This window comes from Perca fluviatilis, chromosome 19, assembly GCF_010015445.1.
Source record: "Perca fluviatilis chromosome 19, GENO_Pfluv_1.0, whole genome shotgun sequence".
Taxonomy (NCBI): domain Eukaryota; kingdom Metazoa; phylum Chordata; class Actinopteri; order Perciformes; family Percidae; genus Perca; species Perca fluviatilis.
In genome coordinates this window covers 20,559,612-20,574,415 of record NC_053130.1, presented here as the reverse complement: position 1 = coordinate 20,574,415, position 14,804 = coordinate 20,559,612, and the positions used below count along the sequence as shown (strand labels likewise).

At 38.5% G+C, this 14,804-nt stretch overlaps 1 protein-coding gene across 2 annotated transcripts in view; it reads left to right on the top strand.

Annotated features, from left to right (window-relative positions):
• Nucleotides 1-14,804, top strand: part of wdr27 (WD repeat domain 27) — a 48,831-nt gene that overhangs the window by 30,840 nt on the left and 3,187 nt on the right. For both annotated transcript variants that reach the window (XM_039782992.1, XM_039782991.1), the window contains exon 23: nt 2,234-2,332. In XM_039782992.1, the coding sequence (XP_039638926.1) occupies nt 2,234-2,332 (99 nt within the window). The remainder of the gene's footprint in view (nt 1-2,233; nt 2,333-14,804) is intronic.

Here is a 14,804-nt window from a genome sequence, read left to right as displayed (position 1 = left end):
TTTTATTTTAAATCTGCTACCATGTGTGTTAAATTGTACTTGCAATTCACCAGAGGCATGAGCGGCAAAATATTGTGACAATAAATTATTTTAGATATACTTTATATTATGTATATCTTACTTGACCTTGTAAAAGACAGCAGCATTTCTTTATCAGTCTCACCTCCATTTAAGGTGAGGACTGTTTGTGCTTGACTCAGAGATTTTTATTTGGACTTGAGCCTTTTTCCATTGAAGTCAACATTCATGTTGAAGCAGAACTGTTTTTAATTGCTTTTCCAGATTCCACCTTATACTTGCAAGACATTTACAGAAGACTGCCTCCCTGTTCCTTATCCATCTCTCTTTTCTTCTATGTGCTTGTTGAAAGCAGTGGAATAATATATGCATGCGGCTGGTTATTATTAATTATGGGGACTCAGCATGGACATTTGAGAGCATCTCTGTCGAGATCGGACATTTCCAACGTTTCTGGGAAATCGGGAGAGTATATGGTAGTGAGCTACACCGTATTTATTTGTAGCTGCCCTGAGACTTCCATAAGCCAGACACATTTATACTTGTCTTAATATATCAAAAAGCAATCATGGAAAAAAACATGAATACTTTAAAAAGACTCCCTAGATCATATTACACATTTTCCAAAAAAACATACTGTAGTGCCAAAAACAATCTAAGTGGAATATGATTTCAGTGTGGTCAATATTAACCTGTTGTATGTTCAGTTGAAATATGTATTATCTTCACCCGTTCTGACTTTCCCTCTTGTTATCTGAATGAAATTCCTGAAATGAATTATTCAGAGGATATGTTTTCTTTTTTTGAATTGTCAATCAAGAAGTATGCAAGGTAATTTTCAAACCCCAGGCTCAATTGCCCTGCTCTCTGCTTTAGTTACAGTTGATATACTGATACATCTGCAGATGCATGTGATATTTAAGCATTCCTGAAAAGAACTTATTTCTAATGCTAAGTATTCTAAGTATCCAATGCCCCGTTAGGCACCACACAAGTCATATGCCTTAGACAGGAGACACTCTACCCATGGACCGTTAGACAGCGCTCACTTGAAGCATTTTTCAGGGAAACATAATACAAAACAGCTGCAGGAATCTGATGAGTCGTCGTCTGGTAACAAACATCCCCACATCTGTTTTTATCTCTGCTCCTGGCACTGAAGCAAATAAATTGGTCTTGAAACTCACTGATTGTATTCAGATAAAAAAAGACGGTGCTAACAAGCTGATAACACTTTCAATATATATTCTAAGATTTCAATTATAAGTGTTGATTCTGAGATGTCTACACAAGCAGTATGCAGTTGTCTTTGTGTGTACCCAAGATCAAGTGTAAAATCCACACCTACTGTACTTAACACCCACAAGTAAAGGGATGATAAGCGAGGTTTTTACTATCTTAAAGCAGAAAAACACTAATACTGTATATCCACAAGGGTTCATTAGGATTGTTAAATAGTCTCAATGGCCACTTACATTTTGAAGTGTTTCAGTAGTTGAGTGCTATGATTGTGTTTTGATGTTTTAGATTTTACACCTGTACAATTTGTTGAGTTTGTATCATTGTTGCTCCATTTAAAGAGCAACTTGATGCAAGCTGAAGATCTGTTTTTTTCTCTCCAGTTGTTTAACTTCTTGCCTTGCTGCATTGATAAAAAAAAGTGTACTCCAGGGTGTGTCAGCACACTGTGGCATCACTGGTGGGCGTGGTTACAGGTGCAACAGATAACAAAATATCTGGAACTGCTTTGTGCATCAGTGTTTAATGTTGCCTTCACACTAGCAGTTCTTTCCTTTGATCAGGGAATAAAGAACTTTGTTGAGTTTAGAACACTGTCAGTCAGCAAAGAATAAAACAAAACTAAGAATCTTGCAAAGTGTTTGATGCCAACTTTCGATACTTAACAATTATGAGTATTTAATGCAACAGACAGAATTTATTTATCACTCAAAAATGGTTTAAGTTTGACACCCGGCCCCAGTCATTTTAGTTTACGCAGTATTGCATGATTTGATATGTCTGATTTATGATATCAACAAGAGCTAGCCAATCTCTGAACATAGTCACAAACCTCTGCTGATCATCAAGTGAGCTTCACTACGTGGGTCAACTTAACTCTTTAACTTAACTTCATAAAGGTTCTACATCGGTACATCACTGCATAGTTACAGATCATTCCTGCTGTTGTTCATGTAGTCCATCTCATTCATTTCAGGCCTACGTGTATGACATCCGTAGCAGCAGGTACCTGCACAGACTTCAAAAACATTCAGACACAGTGCTCAGTGTGACTTTCAACCCTGCTACACCAGAGGTAAGAAACTGTCTTTACCTTTTGTCTTTGAGTTTCTGTTATTTCCTTACCACTCATTCAATGTCCCTTCTCCCAGAACTGAAAGATCTCATTGTCTTAAATAAAGTCATATTTCTCTACATCCCAGTAAGTAAATATTTTGTACAGTTTCAGGAAATGTCCTACTTTCATTTTCACTGACTGAGATCAGATATATCAGACAGCTGAAGTAAAACAAGAGATTGTTTTTACTTTCCAGATGTTGATCTATGTTAACTCTGCATAAACACCCCAGGGGACATGCATACAGGCAACACTGTTAATGTTTGTTTACGCTCCGCTCCTCTTCTGATAATGTATGCACGTCAGTAGTTTAATTTTTATCTCAAGCATCTCAAACAGTATTAAGAGTAAAATGTTTGAAAGCAAAGACAAGAGATCACGGTGAGAAGCGGTGTCAGTCAGTGGTCTTCAGTCCATAAAATTGCTTCACCTCTTAAGTTTTATTTTAGGAGTTTCAATAAAGATGTGTATTTGACTTGAATTTCACTTTGGAGAAGTAAAATACACATTTCCAAAAACAAATACTGGTTTATTGGTATTGAGTCATCTTCATGATGTGATTGCATGTTTGCAATGTTCACTAATATTTTGTTAATAGAGTCAGTTGGTTGCACATGTCTGCACTATCTCTACTTGCTCTGAACTCAATGAGTGTGTATAAGTGTAGACATTTGTAACATAGGAATGATGTCCTGAGGCTGAGGACACATAGCAGGGCTTTATTAAGACCATCCCAAAGTTCATGGTGGGTGGACTTGTATGTCAGTGACCTCACAGGATCTCTACTAATAGCCAGGAAATAATTCAATATAACGATGGTGCTAGAAATAATAAGAAGCTCTAATCTTTTTAGCAGGTCACAGGTGTGGGATGGGTGTACTTGTATTAATTGTGTATGTGTGTGATTCAGTGTGTAGGTGCATACCCTTGTTTCTTAAGTGTGTCTATAAGTACTGCACAATATACTGGAGGTGTTAACAAAACACCCTGGAATTTCAATATGTATAAACCCTAATAAAAATGCTGCTTGCATCTGCAAACACTACTGAGACAGCAAACTTTTTTTCCCCTAAATTTTAGCCTCCTGGACCAATACCATTTTCATTTAAAATGGATATCCTCCAAATCTGTGGGATTTACCAGTGGTGGCCAGTTTATAGTCCAATCAGATATTGACGACCACTCTATAGTGCCATAACCCTGTGGCATCTAGTGACTCGCTTTGTGCACTGTGCTGATCCACGTCTATGAGTGGCTGCCTGCAGGGTTGTTCCAGCCTGTGATTGGCTGCACAGTTTCACAGTCAACAAAAGATGTTGTGTTTGTTCAGTCCAGGAGCTGCTTTCCAACTTTTCTGTTGACTGTTTATACAATTTCTAACTGGATCCATTGTAGTTTAATATTATGCCATTTTTTGTTGCACACTGACAAAATTCAATATTGATGGCACTGTGTGAGTACCAAATGTAGAAATGCTTTAAATGCTTCAGTTTGTGATCTCTTTATTTTAGAATGAATTTAAAACTGTTTCTTTGCTTGGCCTATTATCAATCTAAACTGGTAGATATCCATAGAAATTTAGGGACTGTAGGGTCTCGCCAAAAATAAAACATTATTGTATTGAACCAGTAAGTTAGTTAAGTTTAATACAGGCAACTTAATTTGTCTATCTTGATTTGCCATCAGGAAAATAAGAAATCAAAGTTTACAGCTGTACTTCATACCTGTTATTGGGTGATGATTCAGAAATGATGTAGGGAGACCTCAGAGATGACGACCAGTCCGAAGAGTACAAATCAAGTGCAGCTTTATTTAAACAGTGAACAAACTTTCATGACACTGGGACAACCATGAGCATACAGACACGTCTGCCCAAGGATGAACAACATGTACATCAGAATGAATACCTTTTAAACTCTTTTTGTGCTTACACAGCATGAGACATCTATTTCAGCACACAAGTTTTACTCTTAAACTAAACCTTTTATGGCCGATGCTCCTAATAGATTCCCACATTCCTGGCTCCGATTCCTCTGTGTGAAAGTTGTACCCAAACTCATAATAGATTCACACATTCTAAGCTAGGCTTCACTATGAGACCATATCATCTTAAACTGACTGGTCTCTAGAAACTCCTTAGAATATATAAGATACATTCAAACATTTGCATGCACACATACCAAACCTATCAATACCATCATCCTTTCAAAATCTCTTTTTAACAGAGCCGCATTCCCTTTGGAAATGTTTTATTGTCCACTCAATAATTTTCCTTTGGAACGGTTCAAAGCAAGTGTATTTGCAAAATAAGCCTTTTTAAAATATAATATCACAACCTCTGCTGCACAACCTCTGCTGGTCTTGTTGTCTGCCGTTTGGACTTGAGGCACATGTTTTAAATCTTCATGTCCATCTGTGTAACTCCATTCAGTTAAACTTTGCAGCACAATGATACATTCAGATTTCCAAGTTTGAAAGTGGAAAGCTTGATCCATGGCCATGGACTGGCTGAATTACAGTAATCTGCAGAGTTTGAAGACACACTTCATCAGTCAGAGCATGCTCACTCCCCATCAGTACTTCTGCACATTGTGTTTTGTTTGATAGGACATGCAGTCAAAGCAGAACCTCTAAAAAAAACTTTTATTGTAGGTGGAACATTTGCATGTAGGGAGGCAAGCTCTGGAATGGCTAAGTCTCCGCAAAAAAAGAAAACGCTACATAAAATATTAAATGAAGTTAACCAATTAATTAGCTGAATACATGGTTAATCATTACAATCAACATAACTACAAAATAAATCTTTACAATCATTCTCTGAAAGAACTATGCAGGCCTGCCTTATTGGATGATCCAAATTCAAAACTTGCCATCTTCAGTGTGTAGCTTGGTAGCTCGGAGGTTGTTGTTGTTTCCCGTAGCGAAGGGATTTTGAGAACGGTAAAACACAGACAGCATAAGGGGAGGGGATAGCCTGACATCTAGCACATTAATACTTTGACAAATTATTGCCACCAATCTGGCCATATTCCTTTAGAAATGTTCAAATTTGTACAAATAATCAAAACCTTCTCTTTTCAGTGTAATATATTTATTCTTCAGGGTAACATCACGTATCAAATTGTATCAAATTGTATCAATCAGATCTGTTTCATGAGGTCAACTCCTGTTAGCCACCATTTGTTTCTATTCTCAGATTTGTGTCACTAACCATTCACACTACAAGAATCTGCCAAGATTTGACCAGTTAGAAGTCATAAAAATCACAAATGTGTGAAAAAATTGGATGGCTCCAGAGGGTCTGCAGCTAAATAAAGAAACATGTCTTCCCACTTTGAAAATCAAAGCATGCTTCAAGTCCTAACATACAGTAGGATGTATATTGTGTTGACACATGTTGACCGAGTAAGAGCTGTTGAATCATAAAAGCAAACTTAGTTACTTACAATATCTGAGCCTTGTGTGTGAGTGGGATTTGATTGCTTTCAATATACTTTGTGTATACACAGACACACACACACACACACACACACACACACACACCTTCATTTTCAGCACCACAAAAGGTAAAAAGCTCCGACACACAGCTCCGATGAACAAACACACTTTTTATCATCAGCACCACAGAACACACAGCTAATAACCGAACCGACACATCGTGAGCGCACACACCACCGCCAGCTACGCGATGCCTCATATTCCACTTAAATCCATTGGATGTCTTTCTGCATACTTAGAATAGAAATGACAATAATATCAATGCAAACTATGGCATGAGCTATATAGATAGCAACATAATCAGATGCTAAATGTCAAAACTTACGCCATGATGAAGTGCCATGACAATGCAAAATTGACAAGACAGCTTTGATTTCGAGTAAACTAAAATCCGGAAGCTTACCTTATTTGGCTACCCTTAACGATACTTGAATATAAAATCCAAAGTCTTAAATTGCCTATCAACACTTTCCCCTTTTCTGTTAAATCCAATGCTGGAGTTGGTCTTCCATTTCGGATTATCGATCGCTTATCTTTGAAAGCATGTCCTGAAAAAGGCGATACTATCAAGCTACCCATGATGTCGTTGTCCTCCGTAGTACTTCATTCTCACTTCGCGCTCACTGACCCCTCTTGACCCTAGCTTAATGTCAGCTGCCTTCTGGAAGGCGTAGGGCATGTTTTTTTGTCCCACCCACTACAATAGCAAAATGTGATTGGCTGATTCACCTGTCACTTACTAAACTAACACACAAGCTCCAGACTTCTGTCCGGGTCATGAAGTCCTAACCAATCAGTGACCGAGCTGTAACCTTTTTTCTGCCTAGAGACAACAATAAGACAATCTAACTGTGATAACTCTATTGTTAAGGTTTTAGGACACTAACACTGTCATTTCTGAAGCAAATTTGATAGAAAATCATGTTAAAATTAGAATAAAAAAGAGAATAAATTATCATTAATTAAAATGTGTCAAATATGATATTTAAAATGCTGATATGCTGGGCCTTCTCTGAAGTCCCAGAAGTCCCTAAGGGCCCCCTCTGACTTTTACTATTTATTCAGGCTTTATATTTACTTTGGTACTGTAGTTTTCTGTCACATTCATTTTAAGAACAGGAATAGTTCCGCATGAAATAACTGGTCATACTAACCAATAACCAGTAATACTGTAGTTTATTGAATTACCTGTCTGCACCAGTGTTTGTCAAGCAATTTTCTGAATGCAATTAGCACAAAGCTACACAGTAATGTGCATTTACCACTGCACAGCTACCTTTTTGTCTGTCCACCCAAAGAGAAAGGGCTGTGCTTGATCAGTGACTGAAATCAACATTCACTGTGGCCTATTTAATCCTTCCTAGGACCTCTTTTTAGAGGATGGAAATTTTTAGCAAATTGAGATAAAACTGTATGAAATTGAAAGATTCACATCCTGTGACTGAACTTTGTCAAATTCATTTCAGGGTGGTTCGACAAAACCTGAGGCTTACTAACTTTCAACCGTATCACACAATCTTCATTAGTTGAGGGAGTTTGCTCAGTTGTCATGGAGACGGATCTGTTGACATATGAGCTCAGTAAATGTTTTGCTAGGTTATTATATCCATAGCATTTTTACGACTTCTCGTCTGTGGTAGCTTAAAGTTAAGAGTGGAAGTTCTTCCTTCATTCTTCAGCTCAGTCTTTAAATAGTAGTCTATCAATCCCAGCTCACTTCCACGTCCACTCATTAGTTTGTTTTAGTTTGCTGTATAGATATAATCTGACCCATTATATCTATACTAAAAGTATGTAAAAACTCCTTCCATTGGCATTTTGTTTCACTTTGAATAATAACCATATTATTCTCAGTATATATATTTAAAGAGATATTATTTGTGTTACAATGGGCAGCTTCAATTACTCAGTGTAATTGGTCAAGATGCATTATTATGCTAATAATTAAAAAATGTCAAACATTTGACATCCTGCAAAGTTGACATATAAATAAAAACAATGGATCAGCAGGGCAGGATGCATTATGTAGGTTTAAGGATTTGCCACTTGGTTTAGATAAATTGGAATTATACAGTAAAGAACTAGTGAAATGTTGCTGATGCATTCTACATTGCTGCAGATTTATCTTGCTGCTAATCATGGTACGGTACTGTTATACACTGATGGCTCATAGACATACATAATTACAAAAAACTCCTTCACATTAATTGAAAAGTATGTCTTTTCTATTCCTCAGGCAGATGTTGCTTGTAGTTAAACTTGTTCTGGTTGATGTAGTGTCTGACTGGAATGGATGCATACATATCTATCTTCTTCTGATGGGGACTAAAAACAAGATGTGTAAAAAAAAAAGCCCTGTGACTTCATTATGGTAACATTGCTGAATTTCTTAAGCCAGTGCTTCCTTCTTACCAAGACATGTAAAAATACTTTCAAAAAGTGTCCCCATCCTGTGTTCACCTTGCTTTTCAGCCACATTCGAGGACGAGATGTTCTCCATATTTACTGCTGAACCCTCCGATGCATGGCACAGACAGATAATGCAATGCATATTTCCCACTAATATTTCACTCATGTTTTCCACCCTAATACTTAAAAAACCATCAAGCAAGCAGATCTACCTCCGGGGTTCATTCCCTCAGGTTTATTCCTGTACTTTAGTCTGTAATGAAAGATCCCAACTTTTACTGTCACTTCACTTTGTTGTCTTGTAAAATCTTGTGGGATTTCACACGGCATACCTCTGTAAAGTTTTGCAAGCTCTCCTGTGTCGGACCTACATGTGCTACCATAAAAGTAGACTTGCAAATTATTGCACACTAAACACCACTGCTTAAATGCATACATGTTGGTGTTTGTTGGAAGGGGATATGAGAAGAAACAAACATTCTCTTAGTATTTTTATTTCAACAATAGGATCAGAATTAAATAATAACTATTACATAATATTTGCAGTTGCAGTATTTTGATAAAGTGAGAAGTCTGATCTCTTTCCCTCAAATACTTAAAGCAACACTAAAGCACTTTTCCCGCTTCGGTCCCCCTACAGGTTGGAAGCGGAATTGTCCATTACCGCTGTCGTAATGTCTCATTATGTCTCATTCGAACTACAGATGCGCTACCTGATCTGGCAAATGTGCTTAATGTAATTTAATGGACAATTCCGCTTCCAACCTGTAGGGGAACCAAAGTGGGAAAAGTGCTTTAGGGCCCTATTTTAACGATCTGAAACGCATGTATGAAACTCAAAACGCAAGTATCTTTGTGGGCGGATCTTGGGCGCTGTTGCTATTATACCGGCGGGATAAATGACTCTTGCGCCCGACGCAAATCTAAAATGGGTTGGTCTGAAGTAGCTAGGTGTGGTTTGGGCGTAACGTGCAATAAACCAATCAGAGCGTCATCTCACATTCCCTTTAAGAGCAGGCGCGCTTGTTCCATGGCGGATTGCTATTATGACGGCGGATTTGCCTGGCGCACGCCAGCGGGAGCTGCCGATGCAAGATGCGGCAAAGTAATAAATGCCCGTCTTGTCCGGGTGGCGATGTTGCTGCGGCCCCTCGGGCGCATCTCCTCAAGTCTGGAGAGGATTGCTGCAGCCAGGAGCGTACCTCCAAACGCACCACCTGCTCCTGTTGTGCCCCTTCCTCTTCCCCCAACTCCATCTCCGTCCACCCGCTCCATCAGGAGCACATCGCGCATTACTCCCGGACCATTTCCCGCCGTAGTTCAACATCACGTCTCCTTAAGTCCTCTAATATTTCCTCATTTATGTCATCAACACATTCATGATTCATGGAAATGTTGTGTAAAACACAACAAGCCACAAAGAATGCTGCGACTTTTTGAGGATTATACTGTAAAATGCCTCCTGACCTATCCAAACACCTGAAGCGCATTTTCAGTAATATTTTCCTTTGTAATTATGTATGGTTTGCAAAAATGGGAACTGATGCATCCATTTAGATGAGAGAAGTGTATGCGCGTTGTGCACACGCTACATTATGGCCAAGCATGCGCCCCTAAAATAGCATCTGAATAACGCGCTACTGACGTTAGACTAGCGCCACTGACTAGACCAGGTTTTTCCTGGTCAGTGGCGGAATTGTTTTCTGAAACTGCAGAATAGCATCAAGTAACGTTTGCGCCGGAACACGCCTCCTCTTTTCGCTGAACCGCCCCCAGGAGCGCAAATACATTCCCTAATTTACCGACATGCGTCTGTGGAGGGAAAAGTCCGCTGTGCGTCAGGTGCAAAATAGGAATGATACATGTGTCGGTGTACAGAGTCAATTGAGCTGAGTGCAAGATAGGGCCCTTAGTGTTGCTTTAAGACCTCATTTGCACTTCAAGTGTTGGAGTTAGCGCAGGACTGTGACCTCTTACTGACACAAGCAGCTGTCTCTAAAAGTTAACATGTTATATCGTCCCAACTAGGAAGATGAACAATGAGTGAATCATCTCACTGGCTTTCAACCTCAGTGATGCTATTGTCTCCAAATGTTACCATGTATCATCTATGCTCTTTGCAGGCAGGCAAAAAAATGCTTACTGTATCTTGTCATTTGTGGCCATTTGGCATTTAAGAAGCTATCCACATTCCTTATATTTTTTTTTTATATTTGGTCTCTTTATTTCCTCTTTGCCTGACCCCAGAGAGCAAAAGGATCTCTTCTTACTGTAGTGGCCAGACAGCAAACACAGAGGTGCACTCTGCTGTCTGCTCCAGAATGTCACATTAGAGTGAGATGCAGACTGAGCTGAGACACCCTCTCTGAAATCAACTGGTCTGTGTTTAACACAGCTGGAAGGCAATGCACAGGAAGTGAGGGAATACAGAGTTTGGGTCCAGTTACAAAGTCAAAAGAGGAGATTTTAAGTATCAAAACCATTCACGTGTAGTAGACAGCATTTTCTCAGTTGGCCATGGTTAGTTGGTTAGATAGTTGATAGTGTTCCTTAATAGTGTCCTTTCTTTGCCTGAATACCCCAAATATGCAGTACACGTAAATTGGAATGACAGTGTGCAGTTTTAATGCATTGAGGTAGCTCAGATATGCACATTTAAAGTTGGCATGAACACAAAGTATGAAATAACATATAAATATATATACCTATAATATATATATATATATATATATATATATATATATATATATATGTAACTGAAAATGACATAACCACATGATCACTTTAAATGCACAGACAGACAGACAGCAAACAGCATACTGTATTTCCCTAATTAGTGGAGTGAAAAAATGGTTAAACAAATGGAAAAAAATATGTTAATTGATAAGCTTTTGGTACCTTTGACAGACTAATTCCCCCCTGTTACCAGTCTTTGTGCTAAGCTAAGCTAACCGGCTGCTGAAAAATTGAAGGTGATTATTCATTGTGCAACCATTTTGGTGATGACATTGAACTTCTTTTAAAACAGCTGAGATATTGACCGGGCTAGTGCTCCAGCACTGTCACGTTGAAATGATAATGTATTCTGTGATTGTGTCAGCCTTAATAAACATTCATTATTCTTTGTATTTCTGGGTGTTTCCTGCATTTTTCTTAGAGAAAGAAATTTGACTGTGCTTGCTTCTGGAGCAAGCACATGGACTGCTGTGAGTCTAATCGTATCTGTATTTCTCTGTGTTCTGTAAAATTCACACAGATGGGCCTGTCCAGGGCTTTTATAGATGAGCTCTACCTTGACTGTCAGAGACAGATGGATGAACAGGCAGGGAGTCTGAGCTGGACAGATATACAGTACATTTACTGTAACTTACATTATTTGGATAGTTTTTCATTTTCATCAGTAATAATAAATAGGATAAGAGATAAGTAGGGCTGTCAAATGATTAATTTTTTTTAATCGCGATTAATCGCTGAATTTCTATAGTTAATCGCGATTAATCACGTTTTATCACAATGACTAAAACTCCATTATTTTGCATTTCACAACTGTTTTTAAGTACATATTAACAATGGAAAGCAATTCTTACCAGTGTATCTTGATTGGGAATCAAATGAATACAAAGAAAGTTACTTGACTTTAAGATTGGTATTTGTTTATTATTTATTTATTTTATTTTTACGAAAGAAGAAAAAAAGAAGGGTATTAAACAAGTCAGTAACTTGTTTATTGTTAATGCTATGGTCAAAATTAAAGATTTAATTATAATGTAATAACTATAACAATAACTTATTTCACCAGTAAATTGCTGTTGAATGACAAAAACAACGACCAGATGGGAAAACTCCAAAATAGTGCTTTGCCTGAGCCCACTAGCATCAATCTGAGTCACGTTAACTGTACTATGCTTAGTTCGTAGGTGGTAGCTCAAGCTTGACGTGCTTCGGTGATATTTTAATTTGGCTTTACACAATGTGCATATGGCTTTCGACTTGTCTACCAGCTGTCCGGGAGTATATTATTTTTGGCAATATAGCTGGTCATTGCCTTCAGTTACCAATTTTGACTACTATCACTTCTCTCATTGTTACAGAGAAATAAGAGACATTCATAACAAACAATAGGGAGAACAAAAATAAAACTTAGCTGGAATGTAGGTTTATATAGAACTTTGTGTATTAATACTATGCATGCATAAATATGAATATAAGGTTAAATAGATCTCCATGGGATCATACACCAGTGCCCACTAATACCATCACCTCTAGCATCAGGCTATACATGTATTTCACTGACAGTTCATGTACTTGTAACCTCATCAAATGTGACCCTGTTGACCGTCTGCCCCTTTTCCCATCTCTCATGTGGATCTTCTTTACCCTCTCAGTATGTACAGTACAGAACATCCTGGTATGTTGGCATTTATGAAGTCTGCGCTCTACAACTGATGAATGATATCCTTTGGGAGAGAAAACACATCGCTCCTCAAATCTTCAAAGCCTCAGCTATTGTTCATACCAGTTTCTGCAGACGGACACTTTCTGTTGTCCAGAATGCCAATATTTGACACAGTGTTCACCACTGGAAATTCAACCCACATTGGATTCTTAATCATGATTTCTATTCCTGCTTTGAACTATTTGATTTGTGGTCTTTTTTTTCCGTGGTATCAAGCCAGCATGCCTGACAATAACTTAGATTATGTAACATGCGTGACAGGCCATGCAAATTCTCGATTGGATTTATGATCCCTAGTTGCTAATAAGTTTTGAATGACAATTTTAATATTCTAAACAGAAAAACAAATTATTATGAAAACCAAATTGATCATTAAAAAGAGGAAGCAGCCCACACTTTCAACATTGTTTCTTATGCATGATTTATGTCTTTGAGATTATTAAAGGTCAATAAAAGGTGAAAAACAGATGCTTGCAAATGACTTGAAAACCGTGGTGACAGGATTGCATAAGTACATCTGACATTGCAAATACATTTTCAAACAGAGATACCTATGAAAACTGTGTTTCCTAGAAGTGGGATCTTGAAGAAAGACAAATATCTCACATGTGAGCATGACCCCATCCTACTTGTCTACAGTAATTTAGCTCGCAAGAAAGTTTGACTTCTGACCCTGAAGGTCTCCCAAACCCTTGGTCCTCATCAGCTTAGCTGTTTGATGTTTAAGGTTGCAGAGATGGAATGCATTGGATTACAGATGTTTACTGCAAGTGTATGACATTAAAATTCCATTAATGGTGGTTATCACCTTTTTAGAAAATTTGCGATTTAGCTTCAACTCTTTCATGCCTGTGTACGTATACAGTCTAATGGTTTTGCATGGCAGTTGATGAAGAGAGCTGTGGTTGCTAATGGAGCTGCTCTCTGACCCTCTTGAGTTTTAAGTAGCTATTTTAGCAGCTCGGGCAGGACTCAGATAGCTTGGCTATTGTTGATTAAGGTCATTGAGCAGGAGGTCATGGAGAAAGAAGACTTCTTGAAAATAGAAGAGCTAGTGATGTGAGCTGTTAAACAGTTTGTTTCGTGGGAGAGTCTCAAACACATTTATAAGCTAAAAAACACGACAACACATGCTTATGTAGTGTGCTTACTTGGCTGCCTTTTTTGGAAAAATCCTCTTGTCTTCTTGTCTTTGTCCACACACACACACACACACCTGCAAATCCTCTGTGTGTCTATAGGAGAGGGGCTGCAACGATCACCCCTCAAAAGAAGATTAAATCTACCCAGTTTGTAAATTGTTTAGTCATCTTCAGAACACAGCTATTGGGGCTCACTTTCCCAGCACAGGCTGGTAAAAGATGATTTCCCCTGAATAAAACAGCTTTAGTACATAAGAAAAAATGTTGGATTGTTGTTGTACCAAATGTGGTTTTTATCACTGATTGGCAAATAAACTTAGCACAAAAAGTAAGGAAATTTGTGTTTGGTAGATTATTTCTCTGTGGTAACAATGCTTTTTGGCAATAAATCTTATTCCGTTGAAAATCCTGTTTAGTTCCCTTTCAAACGGTGCCCCATTTGTTAGGAACATGCATTTGTGGGATGAGCAGCAGCGCTGAGTAAGTGGGTTGCGCCCATGAAGAATTTGCCAAATCTTCTCTGCCAATGCCAAACAGCTTATTCTGCCATTTACTCGTTTGGTGGATTAGATGATTGAAGTTTGAAGAAAAAAGACATATTGGCAATTTAACAATGTATTCATTTCACAAACAGGAGCCTCAGTAGCATGTGGAAGAACCATGCACAGCCACAACAGCCTGGCACCTCCTCCTCATGCTGGGTCACCAGCCTGGTCACACACTGCTGTGGGATGGCATCCCATTCTTCAACCAGCATTTGTTGCAAGTCAGGCAACTTGGTTGTGTTGCTCACTCTGGCACGAACAGCACGCCCAAGCAGATCCCATAAGCGTTCAATGGGGTTGAGGTCAGGACTGCTGGCAGGCCATTCCATCCTCTCCACTCCCAAATTCTGGAGATAGTCTCTGATAAACCCCACCCTATG